Source organism: Nicotiana attenuata, unplaced genomic scaffold (assembly GCF_001879085.1).
Source record: "Nicotiana attenuata strain UT unplaced genomic scaffold, NIATTr2, whole genome shotgun sequence".
Classification (NCBI taxonomy): Eukaryota; Viridiplantae; Streptophyta; class Magnoliopsida; order Solanales; family Solanaceae; genus Nicotiana; species Nicotiana attenuata.
Genome location: NW_017671294.1, coordinates 64,275 through 82,357, shown reverse-complemented (window position 1 = coordinate 82,357; position 18,083 = coordinate 64,275). Strand labels below are relative to the sequence as shown.

At 38.6% G+C, this 18,083-nt stretch overlaps 1 protein-coding gene across 1 annotated transcript in view; it reads right to left on the bottom strand.

Annotated features, from left to right (window-relative positions):
• LOC109207344 (protein strawberry notch) overlaps positions 1 to 18,083 on the bottom strand; it is a 46,410-nt gene that overhangs the window by 13,973 nt on the left and 14,354 nt on the right. The window contains exons 8-17 of the mRNA XM_019370244.1: positions 11,634 to 11,766; positions 4,026 to 4,086; positions 3,869 to 3,950; positions 3,068 to 3,196; positions 2,814 to 2,957; positions 2,455 to 2,554; positions 2,247 to 2,372; positions 1,287 to 1,360; positions 1,016 to 1,188; positions 816 to 909 (exon numbers count right to left, since the gene is read on the bottom strand). Coding sequence (XP_019225789.1) covers positions 816 to 909; positions 1,016 to 1,188; positions 1,287 to 1,360; positions 2,247 to 2,372; positions 2,455 to 2,554; positions 2,814 to 2,957; positions 3,068 to 3,196; positions 3,869 to 3,950; positions 4,026 to 4,086; positions 11,634 to 11,766 — 1,116 coding nt within the window. The remainder of the gene's footprint in view (positions 1 to 815; positions 910 to 1,015; positions 1,189 to 1,286; positions 1,361 to 2,246; positions 2,373 to 2,454; positions 2,555 to 2,813; positions 2,958 to 3,067; positions 3,197 to 3,868; positions 3,951 to 4,025; positions 4,087 to 11,633; positions 11,767 to 18,083) is intronic.

Below are 18,083 nucleotides of genomic sequence, written 5' to 3'. Positions count from 1 at the left end.
GTGTTCGTAGCTTCTTAATTTGTTGAATTTTTTTGCTGATTTGCTAGAAAAAATCGGGTCAGATTTCAATCATGGTAAAAGTTATTCGCCGCTCACTAATTATTCTCTCTGATTTTTGGAGGTGGTGATTTTTGTCTCTGAGTTTGTGATTTTTTTCTCTATGATTTTTGGTGGTAAAAGGTTGGACTTGAAGATTTTGCATATGCTTCTTATTTTGTAGGTGAGAAGATGATAAAACAGTGGAAGTGAAAAGTATTAGGTGGGAGAGAAAAAAACAATCGCCGGAGATATTTGACCGGTAACATCCGGAGGTTTTCAGGTCGTTTTATGGTGGGTTCTGAGGGAGTGGAAGGGTTATGTGCAGAAAAAGTTAATTTGACAAAGAAAAAAGAAAAAAAATAAAAAGAAGTGGGACCTTGAACATACAGGTGTCACAAATGTGAATGAATGGAAGATGTGGCCATACAAAATATTAAATTAATTCCATGTCAGCAGCGATTGAACAACACGCACCATAACAAGTGTTTATTAGTAGGCATTTTCTCAAGTAGAAGTGTTCAAATGGGAAAATCCAAAGTTCATGTGTCGGCTTTCAAAAGCCCCACAAGTTTAAGTGGCCAGGAAGCCATTACGCCAAAACTTTACACAGATAGTCAGGGTTTCCTTGTTGGTTTTTTGGGGATGTAATCAGGCACAAATCCTTGTGCTATTCTGTTTTAATAAAACTTACCATTTCAAAATAAGAGTACACTAAGCACCCAAACCCAACACAGAGAGGGATTACCAAACTCGAATAAAGTAGAAAAGGGAAGAACCTGATCGATAATATCATCCAACGGATTGTTTGGAAGATCCAAAGAACGAATTATATCCAAAATTTTGGACCTTCTCTCAACAGCTCCTTCATACCTTAACATCATATAGGTGGTTAGTGTTAGACCTTCCTCAAACACCGAGTGCGATGATCTATGATAAAGTGAATATAATCAGAGCAGCACATTTTCACATGTTCCACCTTTTCAAAAGTTCAGTAACATAGGCATGTCTTGCTTGGATATATTCATCTGTCTTTTCCTTGCAAGAATGGCAACACCAATCCGCAGAAACTGACTCTGTAACAGGTGGAATTAAACATGTCGGATGTACAAGTTGGCTACAACAGGAACACTGGAGCAATTTTTTCCTCTCCTACGTGGATGACCACCGATAGCAGTAAGAAGATCAATCCAAAAGAACCAAATAACACACCAAGGGAAATAGGAGATCCAAGATTCAGGGACTAGTACCTCCTCCGAATTACAAATATCACAGATCTGAAATTCATCATCATCGGACTCGGTAGATTCATATTCGGAATCAGCTGTACTTAATAAAAAAAGATTCAGCAGCGAGAAAAATGCCTAGAGCAAATTATATGAAACATCATGTATTTTACTCTGCAAATTATGACAATGCTAAGAGAGTTCGGGACAACTTCAATAGATAATCCAACTTAAACACCTGAAATAGTCATGTCCATGGAACCTTAACTAGCAATAAATCCTGTGACTACAAAATTGTTGTGTAAAGTCCAATCTACTTCTAGTAACAATATACCATCTATAACCAGAGGGTTTCAAGAAGATCTAGAGGTTCTGACATTTTTGAAAGATGAACACTGAATCCCAGAGCTTATACTCCCTCTCTTCCTATTTATGTGGCATAGTCTGTATTTCGAGAGTCAAACTACTTAATTTTGAAGGTGAATTCTGACATTGAATCTTTAAGTTTTTGAAAATAAAATGTACATATTTGGAAACTACGCAAAATTTAACAATTCAAAATATTTAAAATGCAAATGAAGCAGTGAAAAAGAAACTGGTTTGGCTCACGAAACCCGAACACTGCCACATAAATTGGGACGGAGGAAGTAGCATACTACGCATAGTTGCATGTATACAAAAACTACTAAAAATAAAAGAAGATGTATGATAACTCCCCCCTAGAATAATACAGTATACGAGAAGTTTGAGCATATATATAACCAGAGAATATTGAAAGCATCAATTTTGGATGTGGAAGTAAGTCGTTTCCCAGAATTTCCTTATTTGCAAGAAAATAGTTGGAAATTGATTAACAGCGGAACTGCAAAACATGATAGGGAACCACCATTGCCTTACCTCAAAAAGCAAAATACCGAAATGGAATAGAGAGGCATAATTAACAAATAAAGAGGTAAAAACAGAATTCAGGGATTAGGGATTAACTATCTGATTCTTCATCACTCCTCTGATCACTCGTTTGCCATTTAGCAGCTTTTCTCACTCTCCCTCTAAATGATACACCAGGTGTTGCAGAGTGTCTCTTTCGTTGAAGCTCTTTGACACTTTCCTCTATGCATGAATTAGAAAGGTAAGGAAAACTGTGGGCATTGGAGGAAGATACACAAAGCCATTACAGAAACCATGCACATACCAGGAAGTGGTTCAGGTTTTTCAGGCAATGGATAATTCTCTTCTACAAATTTAAGTAACAACTCACGAGGTCCAGAAACAAAATCATCAAGTTCAAGACCCTATCAAGATTTCAAAAAAACACAAGAAGATAGGTTAAAGAACACAATTTTCATATCTGACTTGCTTATCTTTTTTTTTTTTTTAAATTTCATTAAATAAGTACCAAGGAGGTACTAAAAGCATAAAATCTACAGCATAGCTGTACCAATTACAATCTCAAAACTATGTGACTTGGCTTATCCTTCGAACCTGAATAAAAAAGTGTTTAGGAAATGTAAATACAGAGAGAAGAAACATGACACAAGCCATGTGACTTACATATTTAGAAACAGCTTCCTCTGTTCTTGCTTCTCCAGTGCTCTGAAGGCCTACGACTACACATTTACTTTCTGCCAGTGCGTCCTTTGCGATTCTAACTACCGCAGGCACCTTAGCGGACATACACATGTGTCTAAAGAAGCGCTACATTTGAGAACAGGAAAAAGGAGGCAACTGAGACATACATCTCTTATAACATAAAGACATTGTTTTCATAAAGTAGCTTCTGAGCCATAAAAACGGAGATCTAAAACCTGATGACTGGCCCAGTAAAGTCTCCAGAGCTGATTAGAAGAGGGCTTATCATCACTGAGAAATGCACCAGCTGACAGCAACTCCACTCTAAGCTCGGCCCAGAACTCAGCTGACTTTTTATACATGTCCTGAGAACATAACATAAAGGAAGATTTTCATTATGCTCGGGGGTATGCACCAGAAAGCAGCACATGCTTCTTTAAAATATTCGTGAAATCAGAATACACTGGAGCTTAAAACAACAAATTACAATCACAATTCATGAAGAAAATGGCAGAATATTTTGGCATTTCCATTCTTCATATCTCCCATCCCCTGAATAAGCTAAAGAAGAAAAGGCATATTTCCCATTTAAAACATAGAAAAAATAAATGAAGTATCAAAACCCAAATGCATATCTAGTTGACATATCAAGAAAAACAATAGACTGCATAGTAAAGATCAAGTACATTGTTACTTTTGTTCTCTTTCAAGGATCCATAAAGACCCTCCAGGAAATTATCCTATTAAGAAATACAAAGCGGTAAATGACTTCAGAATCAAGCCACATCGAATAAAGTAACTATGGCAGGGATATGCTCCAATAAAAGGAATACAAAGCTCTAGTGCAAGGCATATAAGCAGCTAGTTCTGACACTATTCTGCCACTGCAATAGGTAGGAAGACAGGGATTCAATTTCTCACACCTGGTAGCACTAGTGTGATTTCATTCTGAACCAGTGTGAACAAGAAACCACATTTTACCAATGATCATCCCCCCCCCCCCCCCAAAAAAAAAAAAAGAAAAACAAACATCATACCTGCATCTTGGCCTCTAAAGGTACTTCAACAACTTCAAACTCTGCACCTTTGTAGCTAAGTGTACGACACACATACATACCCCTAATACGTCAAGAGGTTAGATAGTAATTACATAGACTGACTTGATAACTTAGAAATAGATAGCCCACAAGAAACCTTGCTTTCATGTCCATGGCAACAAGTTCAAGTGCCCCGACACCACCTTTCTCCATTGCACCTGTGATATCCAAAGAGAAAAAGAGGTGAAAACAGAATCAGCTTTAAAAGTTTAGACATCTACATTTTAAGCCACCACACATACAAATAGGGCTTAAGAAATAAAATCATAAAAGGCAGTCTCAGTCCAATTTTAATTCACCTAATTACAATTTAAAAAGTCAAAAATTCTTCTTTGGCAACTAACTACACATCTTCTTGGACATTTTACTTTCTAACATTTGAGTTTGGTTGTGCTTTTTTACAATTCTGATCATAAAAGTTTTAGTTTTAAAGGAATTAACTGAATGGATGTGTGAATCAATATAAAGTTTGTCAATTTGATACGTGCTAACCACACAAGTGACTCTTATTTTGTGATAGTTCTGCTTTCTTTTTTGGGTTTCTTCTCAAGCATCTTTACATTTCTGTAGTATATTTTTGCATCTTCGGCAAAGGGACTTGGACCCTTCCACGCCTACTTAGTTGAAGTGAGAATTTTATCTGTTGGTTGATCCAGGTGAGAAATGAGAAACCACCCAACAAAATTGCAAAGTCCACACACTGACTCACTGGTTAAAGGTAGTCGTTAACATTTCAAGAAGATGATAAGTGTTGCTATTCAAAATTTATGTATAATGCAGGCTAAGCCAGGAGAAACTATCCAATTTTCTGCCACATACAAATCTTTCAATTTACACCAAAAAATCTAATTGTTGTAAACATGACAACCACATATCGATCTTCCAAATTACACCAAAAAGCTAAATGTTGTGTCTTAGACTAAGTATAATTGTTCCTTCAAAACAACTATCATCGATTAAAAGCTAATATGATTGTTGTTTCTTGTTCCAACGTGTCAATAATTTTCAGCTGCTGTAGTGCTGCTAGTTCAATTAAATTCTCAACTTCAGTTGATTTATACTTCAACTTGAATCCGCCTTGCATCCATGACTTTACAAAATGCAAAGCTTGAGTGCTCTCATAGGGTGTTGAAAACGTCTGTTTATCTATCTTATCACATTTGTCGCAGAAAAGGTCTTCCGGTGCCAAAGCAGTTGCTTGTCCAACCAACAAGTCCTGAGCCATCACTGATTACCATGGGTAGCTTTTGCTTTTCACCTTTCATCAGTCCAAGACATTCGTTGACAATATAGATGCAGGCTCTTTTAGATATTGGCTCGGCTCATATGTGGCAGAGGACCTTGTCCCGTGTTTTATCCTTGTTTCACGTTTCTAACAAGCAATTTCCTATGCAAAAGCTTTATTCTTCGATCAAGAATGACAGTCATATAGGTGAAGACATTGAAAACCTAGCCAATATAGCTTTAGGCTTTTGTGGCGATATCCTCAGCACCACGCTTGAGCCAGCCAACTACTACAGGCACCTTCAGATGATATGTATCCTTCAGATGATATGTTATACATGAGGAAAAGAACCAAACTAATTGTTAGTACTTTATCTGTGCATAATCCATTGATGGTGTTATAGAAGGGTTTTAAATATGCATGCAAGATATTCACATCATTCTTCTCCGCCGTCTTTAGGAGCACCCTACCGCCTAGTAGTTCATCATACTTTTGGACAATAATTTTTATTTGAGTTATCTACCTACATGGAGAAAAATAATTAAAGTCATCACTGAACCGCAGATTAAATGTAAAAGCAAAAACATTTTTTCAAATATCATTTATTGTCATTCTTCCTAAAGGTAGTCTTGGTAAACATCGTTTTTTCTTAAAAGGGTAAATGGCATTCCATTGATGGGAAGAAAGACAATAAATGAGATCTGAAAAAATATAATTCTGTTTTTACATTTATCTTGCGGATGAGTGATGACTTTAATTATTTTTTGCCATGCAGGCAGTTAAATCAACGGAAACTATTGTCCAAAAATATTATAAACTACAAGGTAGTAAGGTGCTCCTAAAGACGGTGTAGAAGAATGATGTGAATATCTTGCATGCATATTTAAAACTCTTCTATAAACCATCAATGAATTATGCACAAACAAATACTAACAATTGGCTTGGTTCATTTTCTCATGGATAACACATCATCTCAAGGTGCCTGTAAAGTCTCTCAAGGCAGCCTTGGCTAGCTCAAGAGTGTTGTTGAGGATATCGCTACAAAAGCACAAAGCTATATTGACCAAGTTTTCAATGTCTTCACATATATGACTGTCGTTCTTGATCCAAGAATAAAGCTCTCATTCCTAAAAGTCTCATTAGAAACTATTCCACCCGCCATTTCCTTTAGTCACCAGTTCTGACGTTGCACAGGAGCTAGAAGTTGAAGGAAGTGTTTCTTTTGCAAAGGAAATTGCTAGTAAGAAACGTGAGACAAAGATAAAACATGGGACAAGGTCCGCTGCCGCAGATGAGCTGATCCAATATTTAAAAGACCTTGCATCTATAATGTCGACGGAAGTCTTGGACTGGTAGAAAGTGAAAAGCAAAAGCTACCTACGGTTGTCAGTGATGACTCGGGACTTGTTGGCTGGACAGGCAACTGCATTGGTGTAGCAAAGGTGATTAGATAGATAAACAGATGTTTTCAACACCCTATGAGAGCACTCAAGCTTTGCATTGTGTAAAGTAAAGGTGGATTCAAGTTGAAGTATAAATCAACTGAAATTGAGAATTTAATGGAACTAGCAGCGCTACAACAGCTGAAAATTATATGACATGTGGAAACAAGAAACAACAATCGTGACGGGTTTTAGTTGATGAAAGATGTTTTGAAGGAATACCTATACTTAGTCTAAGATACAAATCGAAGGAGAAACTTCATAGAGTCCTTAGTTGTGGATGGGGCGAGGATTGAGGGAGAGGAGGAGGTAAAAGGGATGATAGGGGGTTTTATCAGAACTTATACAAAGAGGAAGTTAGTTGGAGGCCGACTTTGGGGAGAATAGAGTTCAACCACATAGGGGAGGGAGAGTGAGTGGCTAGAAAGGGCTTTCGAGGAGGAGGAGGTGCACGAGGCTGTGTCGAGTTGTGCTGGTGATGAGGCCCCCGGCCCTGATGGTTTCTAGTTGGCCTTCTTCCAGCTCTGTCGGGACACCAAGGGAGAGTTGATAGAAGTCATTGAATACTTCCATGTGAATGGTGTTTTCAAGAGAAGTATCAATGCTTCTTTTATTACTATTGTGCCTAAGAAAAAAGGTGCATCTTGTATCAGTGACTACAGTCCTATTAGTCTCGTGGGGAGCATTTACAAGATTATTTCTAAAGTGCTTTCCAATAAACTCAAGAAGGTTCTTGACGTGTCTGTTTCGTCCTCCCAGAATGCGTTTGTGGAAGGTAGGCAGATCCTGGATGCCGCTTTGGGAAAAATAGAGATCCCGGCTTACTATGCAAGTTGGACCTTGAGAAGGCTTTCGACCATGTCAATTGGGAGTTCCTGGATTTCATTATGATGCGGATGGGGTTTGGGGCAAGATGGAGGGGATGGATCAAGTTTTGCATTTCCACAGTCAAATTCTCTGTCCTGGTTAATGGTAGTCCGTGTGGTTTCTTTGGCAGCTCCAGGGGTCTCAGGCAAGGAGACCCCCTTTCCCCCACGCTATTCATTCTAGTGATGGATGCTTTGAGTAAAATGATGGATCGTGCGGCGGGCGGAGGCTTCTTGAGAGGATTCTCAGCTCCGATCGGGGTGCCCAGTGCCCGAAGAGTCTCGCATTTGCTTTTTGCGGATAACACCCTGAATTTCTATGATGCCGATATGGATCAGTTGACCTTCCTGAAGCAGGTCCTGCGGTGGTTTCAGATAGTATCAGGTCTCAAAATCAACCTCGGCAAGTGTGAGATTTTCCCGGTGAGTGAGGTTGCTAACATTGATGATTTGTCTTATGTTCTCAGATGTAAGGTGGGCTCCCTTCCCACTACATACCTAGGTCTCCCATTGGGCGCTTCGCATAAGGATACTACGGTTTGGAATCTAGTGATCGAAAGGGTTGAAAAAAGATTAGCAGGCTGGCAGAAACAATACTTGTCAAAAGGCGAAAAGGAAGTGCTCATTAAAAGCACTTTATCGAGTATGCCCACCTATTATTTGTCCCTGTTGCAAGCTCCTGTGAGCATCACAGAAAAACTGGAGCGGCTTCAAAGGAATTTTCTTTGGGATGCAGCGGATGGAACTAGAAAGTATCATCTAGTGAATTGGCAGACAGTCACTTCCCCAAAGAAGTGGGGTGGACTTAGAGTAAAAGATCTTAGGGTATTCAACAGAGCTTTGTTGGGGAAATGGCTGTGGAGATTCGGGGTAGAAGAGCATGCTCTATGGAGGGAGGTCATAGTAGAAAAGTACGATTCCACGGGAGGGGGTTGGAGGACCAAGGCAATCACAACACCTTTCGGGTGTGGCATGTGGAGGAGTATCATGAAGAATTGGGAATCCTTCAGCGGCAACATCTCTTACAGGGTGGGAGATGCAAGGAGAATCAGCTTTTGGAATCATAGGTGGTGTGGAGAGGATACTCTGAGGGTCTCCTTCCCCCACTTCTTCAAAGTTTCAAACCAGAAGGAATTGATGGTCCAATAGATTCGTAAGGAGCATGAAGGGGGGGGGTAGTATGGGACCTCTCATTTAGAAGGAACATGCAAGATTGGGAGATTGCGGAGCTCCAAGATTTATTGACACTGCTATATGGGCAAGACAGGCCCCAGCCATCTTGTGATTCTTGGAATGGGGTTTGCGTGGCGATGGTCTGTTCACCGTAAAGTCCTTTTACCAGAGTATGTTGGTGAGAGAGGAGGCCTCTTTTCCATACTCCTTGATCTGGATTCCTAAGGCGCCCACGAAGGTGTACTTTTTTGCATGGCTAGCAGCGAGGGGAGTAATTTTGACTGCTGAGAATCTGCGAAAGAGGGGAATTACACTTGTTAGTTGGTGTTATATGTGTAAAAGCTAAGGGGAAGAAGTTGATCATCTTTTGTTGCATTGCCCTGTGTCCTCGACTTTGTGGAGGGCGATCCTGAACCTTTTTGGTGTTCAATAGGTGATGCCAAGCACTGTAAAGGAAATGCTATATAGCTGGGCTGGTTTCCGTAGAAGAAGAAAGCAAAAGGCGTGGAAGTTCGCCCCGTTAGCTCTCATGTGGATAGTTTTGGGGGAGAGAAATAGGAGAGCTTTTGAGGGGATAGAGTCTCCTTTTTCACATCTTAAGAATAGTCTTTTATCTTTGATCGCTTTTTGGTGCACTCATATAGCCCCTATTTGTATAGAAGAGTGGGCGCCTTTTGAAGAGAATCATGTTCTGATGTAAATTCTCTACTTTTTGGTATACTTCTTGTATACGGGAGTTCTCTCCCTTTTGATTAATACAATTTACCTTATCAAAAAAAAAAACAAAGCTTACAACAATTAGCTTCTTGGTGTAAATTGGAAGATCTATATGTGGTTGTATCATGCTTACAACAATTAGATTTTTTGTGTAAATTGAAAGATCTGTACGCGGCAGAAAAATGGATAGTCAGTCCAGGCTTAGCCTGAATTGTACATAATTTTTGCATCACAACACTTATCATCTTCTTGAAAGTAGCAGAAAAATGAGGATGTTGCAATGGATGTGTGGGCATACGAGAAAAGATAAGAGTAGGAATGAATATATTAAGGACAAAATGGGTGTGGCTCCTGTGGAAGAGAAGTTGAGGGAATCGAGGCTGAGATGGTTTGGTCATGTGAAGAGGAGAGACGCTGATGCCCGGTTAGGAGGTGCGAAAGGTTGCCTGCGGCGAGTCAGAGGAGGGGTAGAGGGAGGCTTAAGAAAAACTGGGGCGAGGTGATTAGGCAGGATATGGCTCTGCTCCATCTTATCGAGGACATGACCCTCGATAGAAAGGTGTGGAGGTCAAGTTGATACACAGTCTAGAGTTTTGCCTTGTCGTACCAGTAGTAGTAGTAGTACTAGTCGGGTACCTTCCTATTCCTAGTCCCTTGTTTCTACATGGTATGTAAGTATTAGCAGTAGGATTGGCACTATTCTTGTAGTTTCATATCCCTGGATCTCTGTCATTATTCGTTATATTATTTGATTACACTGCCTTATTACATTGTTGTTGCTATTGTTTTTCGATTGCTCCATTTTCAACGTTCTTCAGCCGAGAGTCCTTCGGAAACAGTCTCTCTACCTTCATAGGTAGGGATAAGGTCTGCGTACACACTACCCTCCCCAGACCCCACTTGTGGGATTCCACTGGGTTGTTCTTGTTGTTGTTGTAGCACTTATCATCTTCTTGAAGTGTTAACGACCACCTTTAACCCGTGAGTCTCTATATAGACTTTGCACTTTTGTTGGGCGATTTTTCATTTCTCACATGGACCAATCATCAGATAAAGTTCTCACTTCACCTAAGTAGATATGGAAGAGACCAAGTCCCTTTGCTGAAGATGCAAAAATATATTACAAAAATATAAACATGCTCGACAAGAAACCAAAAAAGATAGCAGAGAACTATAGCACATCAAAAAAAGAAAGCAGAGACCTACTTGAGATGGAAAAAGAAATTAAAGGGAAGCTAGAAAAATGGGTAAGGACTAAGGAAAGTGACTCATATTGTTTTGCTAGTATGACGAACATGCTGAATCTGAACAGGAACAGAGTCTGGTAAATTTCGCCGGTGAACTAATACATAGAAGCTTATTGGGTTCTGCAGCAGATAAATTGCTTACTATTAATCCTAGTATAATCAAAGAAGGTAGGGTCCTTGACAGGTGCATGAGTTGCTGCTAACTACCCCTGTTACAAAAAAAAAAAAGTGTATCAAGCTCTAAAGGATATTGATGATTTAAAGGCATTCAGTTGTGATGGGTTCAATGCACACTTCTTCCAGAAGGCTTGGGCTATAATTGGTGATGCAACTACAGACGTTGTTACACATTTCTTTTCAACAGGTATCCTAAGGTAGGGATAAGGTATGCGTACACACTACCCTCTTCAGACCCCACTAGTGGGATTACACTGAGGTGGTTGTTGTTGTTGTTGGAGTCCAGCTCCAAGTTCAATTTGGAAATTTTCTAACCAAACATTGATTTTGAATTTTGAACAACAACAACATTATACCCAGTATTATCTCACACCGAATTTTGAATTTTGAAATAAAGTGAAAAATTATTCCGGAAAAAAGTGAATAATTCTCATGGCCAAACGGCTCCTTGGTATCAAGTATCATATTCCCACTGAGCACATATCCAGCCAAGTGTAAGCTTAGAGTAATTGTGGATGCAAACAAAGCAATCAATAATCTACCACAGCAAAACATAACCACTGATATATCATCTTCAAGTTCCTACCTTTTTTTCTTGCATCTAGGGCCGCTATATGAACTAGTATATAAGCATTTAATACATTAGGATAAAACTTACTTTTAAAAGTCATTGAAAGTGAGATGACTCAGGTAGTTATAACCTCATGATCAATAAAACTTCGCTAGGAACACAAGCACTTCCTTAGTGCTGGTTTTGCTGTTCATGCTATATTATCTTTTGCTTACTGATCAAAATTTTAAAAAAAAAAAAAAGAACTATGCTAAGAAACTATTAGTTTTAGCAATCAGAAGCCTGACCTAAAAAGTCACGGAAATTGAGAAAAGCAGTTCCAACTCCCCAAAGACCAAGGCGAACCATGTAGGCCATATTGCGAGGCTCAGAAGCACCAGTCGCTGAACAATAAACAACACGAGCTTGAGGAAGACGAGCCTGTAATACAAAATGCAATTAGTATAACGACCATGTGCTTGGTAGTAATAGTTGTTCATGTGCTACGGATATCAAGAGCAATAAGTATAACGACCCAAAATTGTCCAAGGCAAATAAACCCAACATAGCAACAAGTCTACTCAAAGATTATGCAAACTTATCAGAAATGACAAGTTTTTTTCACCACTACCGTATTTCTTTTTTTACGAATATGTTGTACAGTGTTCATCACTGAATAAAAGCATAGCTTAATGGGGGATTGCAGGTGTTGATATTGACCTGACAAGGTTTTGTTCTCTAGCTTCTGTTGCAGGCTATACCACTCAAAGGCTGGCCCCCTAACTTAGGGGTTCTGTTGAGAGGCCTAGATAAAAGTTATTAGAATCCCATGGTGAAACGTAATGCTAAGGGTTTATTATGGTTAGGATGGAGCATTTTCATGCAAGGATTAGCTAACCTTCATTCCTGCTTGCTCTCCAGAATTCTTATTAATTATCCATCAATTCATTAAGTAATAAAATTTGATTGTGACAGGGAAACCACAGCGTATAGGATGCACAACAAAAGGTAAAGAATCATCATGATTTTCCATGAAAAACATCCAATTATATATACTAATAGGAAAAACTGATCAAAAAAGATTAATACAGGTTAAACAAATATAGCAGGTGAAAAAAAAAATGGACCTCTGGACATAACCCAACCCGAAAGCTAACTCATGAGGTGAGGATCACACAAGACTATATGAGGAGACCAAGTTCCCATCCCACATCCGATAGTGAGACAACTCAACACCCCTGCACGCGCACGCTTGCAAACTGGAGCATGTAAAATATAATATAGGGGCCCAACATCGGGTAAACCAAATATTGGGATGCTAGCTCTAATACCATGAGGAAACAACCTCAAAAGATAGCTTATGAGGTGAGTATTGCCCAAGGCCATATAAGGAGACCAAATCCCCATCTCGTTATCAAAAGGATTTTCCAAATGGTTGGCTCATGAAAAATAATTATGCATGTACGTGAGGGGCATGTTGAAGACATAATTAACTAAATAAAAGTTAAACTCTCTCTAACAGCTTAAGCTTCTAGATAAGATGATCACACACTATTCAATATGGTATCAGAGCAAACAAGAGGTGCTAGATTCGAGTCTCGCCGCCACCCATTATCAAAAAGAATTTTCATGCGCATGACCCACGAAAAGAATCAAGTCCACACATGAAGGAGTGTGTTGCAAAAACATAATTAACTAAATAAAAACGCGATCTCCTAAGTTGCTCTGACGCGGCAATTTAGGCGCCACACTCGTGTCGCACGACACTAGTTTTTAGATGCGGGTATGGGATCCGTACCGGATCTGGTCAAATAATTTTGGGTACTTTGACCACGACGAACGGAAAAATTCGAGACGAGATACAATTTGATTCCCGAAATCAGAACCAAAACTCGGGTAAATTTGAAGAAAATAGCATACCTTATCTAGGAAATCAATCATTTACTAATCTACAACAAGAGAATAAAAAAATTCACACTTTACAAGCTATACGTAAGTATTCCACAAAATTTCTCATAATTTTATAGATATTTTTATATTTTTATTTATTTTTGAATTATTTTTAGTCGGATCCCCGCAACCGTATCCGTACTAGGATCCATATCCCCAAACCTTAGAATTTACATTTCGAAGGATCTGACCTCTAGATCCGCACCCATATCGGATACCCGCATCGGTGCCCGAGCAACTTAGGCTATCTCTAACAAAGCTTATAGATGAGATGATCACACACTTCTCACATCTCTCCTTCCAAATAATCCTCATAAGCACTAAGCAGAAACTTCTCATACCATGTTTCTCTATCTCTTCGAAAACCTTACCCAATATACCATCAAGAAATGAAGTAAAAGAACGTTATCATATTCCCCTACTACTTAAAATATGAACAATATCAAAGTCATCCTACGTTTGTTTTTTAGAAATCCTGCACCCATAGGCCACCCTCAACAGGTATATCCGAAGAAGCGCAACTACTTCAAAGAAAGAATAATAATAAGAACTACTTAAGGATGTCATTGCGATAAGACTTTTCTTTTTCTCAAACAGCAATAACTAAATATTTCTCTTTATTTGTTAGATTACTTGTGGTGACAACAGGTCCACATGTTGTCAACCATGTGAAAAACTACACATTTCTCATACCTCTAGAGATCACATGGAATAGAGGGAAAGGTCCTCGCCTACATCAGTAACAATTTGCCATAAAATGAGCTACAAACATTCCTTCCCTCAAACCATCCCACATCTAATATCTACAACCGTAAGAGTGAGGGATTTTCTAGTCGCAACAACAACTAAGCACATTGTTATGTTCTTCGACCTCCCATCATGGAATTTTTTCGAAAATTTAGGTTCCATATGATCTCACCTCCGAATTCCTTGTAAAATTTAACCACATTCATGATAAAGAGTATCAATAATAGCTTGACAACTTTAAGAATACATCTCCACAATGTCTGCTAGCTAAATCCATCCATCATACCATTACGCATATTGAACTAGAAATCTCAACAAGGAGTCCCTCACAAAATTATGATGCCTCTTCATGTTCTAGTGTGGCTAAAGCAATTTGAACACCTAATGACGTACTTATCGTATAAAGGAATACATTCAGCAACATCATTTTGTGATTGTAAAGAATATGGGGTTTGGGCTGGGGCTATTTAGGCCTCATTTGTTTTTTTTAAGATTAAGACGTCTGAATCTGAATACACATCTGAATATCAAGATGTGTATTAAGATTAAGACATCTGAATCTGAATACATATCTGAATATATTAAGATGTGTATTAAGATCTGAACAGAAATAATTAAGACTGTTTGATTTTTAACATCTGAATGTATAAAATTTATCTTTATTTGAAAATTAATAAACATAAAATTCAAATGAAATACTAACTAACCTAATATTCTATCAATAAAATATAGAGTTTTTTAAAATATCATAGTTGTTGGTGGTGATGGCTAACGGGTGAATGCCGACTAGAAGGCGCTGGTTGGTGGTAGTTTTGGTTGATGATAGTGGTTCATGCTAGTAGCTAGTAGTGATTGGTATTGGTGGCGATTATGATTGAGGATGGTGGTGGTGGGTGGTGATAGTTAATAATGTCGGGTGGTGGTAGTAGTTGTGATTGAGGAAGGTGGTGGGTGGGTGGTGGTAGGCTATATTGATGGACAGTGCCGGCTGTGGTTGTTGATGGTGATGGGGGTGGTTAGTTGTGGTAGTTGAGTCGGATGAGTGTCGATTGTGGGTGAGAATAGTGGTGGTCGGAGTGGTGGGAATAGTAGGTGGTGATGGTCGATAATGGAGGCTATGATTAAGGATGATGGTGGCGTGGTGGTGGCGGAGGTGGAGGTGGTGGTGGGGGTGGTGATGGTTGAGTATGGTGGTAGTTGATAATGGTAGGCGGCGGTGGCAGTTAACAATGAATATATGATAGCATCTTAATGAAATTAAGTCTCTATTATAGATCTTAATCATACAGACCTATCCAGACCCATTAAGTGGTTGTGAAGTAAAAAAACAAACACACTTAATGATTAAGATCTGAATAATTAAGATTCAGACTTTAAAAACAAACGCACTTAATGTCTGAGATCTGAATGATTAAGATTCAGACCTCCATTAAGTGCAAACAAATGAGGCCTTAGTATATATGAAACAAGTGCTTGCATGGGAATGGATGTAGTTCCTTCATTAGACTCATTTGCATAAGGTAATCAAAAGGGGTACCTTTTTATAGGTAAATAATTTTCATTAGCACCAAAAAGGGGAACAAACTACAGATATAAGGAGTATGAAGGATCATGTTAACGATATAAAGAGAAATCTAAACCATTAATTTTACCCTATATTCCACACAAGTACTAAGAGTCCACAACAGATGATATAATGATTTGGAGTCATGGTACTGAATTTCCATTACCTTATAAAACAAGAGTAATGAATTTCCATTAGTTCATGCTTTTTTGTCCGCTCCCTCTATAATGTTTATGTCGATGGTGAGGTCTTATAAGATAGAATTTATCTCCATCTTTTTGAGTTCTTTATTCTTTTAACCGAAAAACAATTAATAGACGAAACTAGAGATGTTACTAAGTAAAAAGGAACCAATAGGTAGAATGCCATGTATTTTGAAGAAATATGCTAAATGTATACCAAATAGATACTTTTCTCAATTTCTTCTATATTTCTTCAACTCCTTCCATTTACAAATGGACTACGAGTTTTTCTGATTCAAATTTTCTACAGTACCATCATGCTTTTCCTATGTATTAAATATTTAATTATAAAGATATCATCCAATTAGAAACACACCTTCATGGGCGCCCTGCAACCCAAATAGAACGATGTGGAAAAGTAGATCTCCCTCCCTAGTAAACTCTGGTAATACGACTTAACAGTGAATAAGTCATCCTTTTTTTTGTTGATAGGTGAACAAGTTGTCCTTATTCTCTCACCATCTCCATACAATAAATGCAGTATTCGGTGCGTTTTGTTCATATAATAGCACCATTAGGCTAAAAAGTTCACCCATCTCCTAATGCTGAGGTTCCTCCTAAATCTCGAACAACTAACTTCCTCACATGTGACTTACAAATCTGTTGGACTGTCATCTCTTTCTGACACGAGACTCCGTACAAGTTAGGAAAAGCTCTCCTTGACTAACTCTATCCACACTCTCAGTGCCCGCAAAAAACTAATCATGCTTTCGTCCCCAACCCTGGAAAAAAATGAGGCCACTAAATTCATTCCACCCCTTCATGTGCTCCTCCATAAACCGCACCGAAAAGGAATCATGATGTCTGTACTCCTCCAACCAACATCCTGAGATGTTTTTCTGCTAACACTCCCCTCCACGTAGCATTCTTCTTAAATTCAAATCACCAAATCCACTTCCCTAATAGAACTTTCTTAAAAAACCTAAGATCTTTCACTGCAAGTCCTCTCCATTTCTTTGGAGACATGACTTCTTTCAAATTCACGGAATGAAACTTGCTAGTTCCATCCGCTGCATCCCATAAGAAGTTCAATTGAAGTCCTTCCGACCTTTCAGTTACGATAACGTGGCCTGGAGAAGCGACAGAGTAAGATCCTTTCGACAAAATACTTACTTCCCTCTTTTCAAATATTGCCTCTTTTGTCATCCGACTAGCTTGTTCTCAACTCTTTTAATCATCGAATTCCACACATCAAGATCCTTGTTTGAGGTACCAAAGGACAAAGGTAGATCCGTACAGATAGTAGGTAATGCACCTAGCTTACATTTCATCACCTGCGCAAGCTCGTTAATGTCATTCACCCCGCCAATTGATATGACCTCACATTTTCTAAGGTTGATCTTGAGGTCTAGAATAGATGAGGACATGCCTCAAGTATGACAGTTGGGAGCCATTTGCATCACAAAATACCACTCACCTACAAATAAAAGATACGCGACTACGACGTTGCTATGCCCCATAAACAAGGCAGAGAAACCCCTTAAGAGACCTCTTGCAACAACACTGTCCATCTTGCTCAACGTCGCCATCACCAAAATAAATAGCATGGGAGATAATAGATCACCTTGGCTCAAGCCCCTCGAGCTACCAAAAAAATACACTCTCTTATTCACCAACACATAGAATCTAGCAATAGATATGCAAAATTTGATTATCTCCTCCACTTATCCCAACGCCCATCTTCAACACAATGAAATCCAAAAATTCCCAATTCACAAAGTAATAAGTTTCGCAAGATCCAAGACATAAAATCCCCCGACTCTCTGTTCTTCTTTCTGAGTCAACTACCTCATTTGACATATAGAGTCAAATTCATTGCAGAGGTTAATTTTTCTTGTCTTGCTCTCTTCTTCTTCTCCATCTTTCATCTGCTTCTACTACATTCTCTTCTTTGACTTTTGTTTTATTATTCTTCTCTCTAGAAATTTTGTTCTCTTGAAATTTGCTCTCTTAATGAGTTCTAGTTCTCTACTTTTCTTCTTGTTATTCGACCTGACATGCAGTTAGCTACACTCAATTTTTTCTCTAGTTGTTCTTCAATATTGGAACTAAAATTATGGGTGTGTTTGGTATAACGGAAAATGTTTTCCGTGGAAAATATTTTCCAAGAAAATGTTTTCTTGGAAAACAAGTAGTAATCTTATTCATTTTCCGATGTTTGGTTCGCAAATTAAGGAAAATGATTTCTCAAGAGTATTCATAAATAATTTAGATATAATAAACATGAAGCCATAAACTTTCAAACCAACAACCTT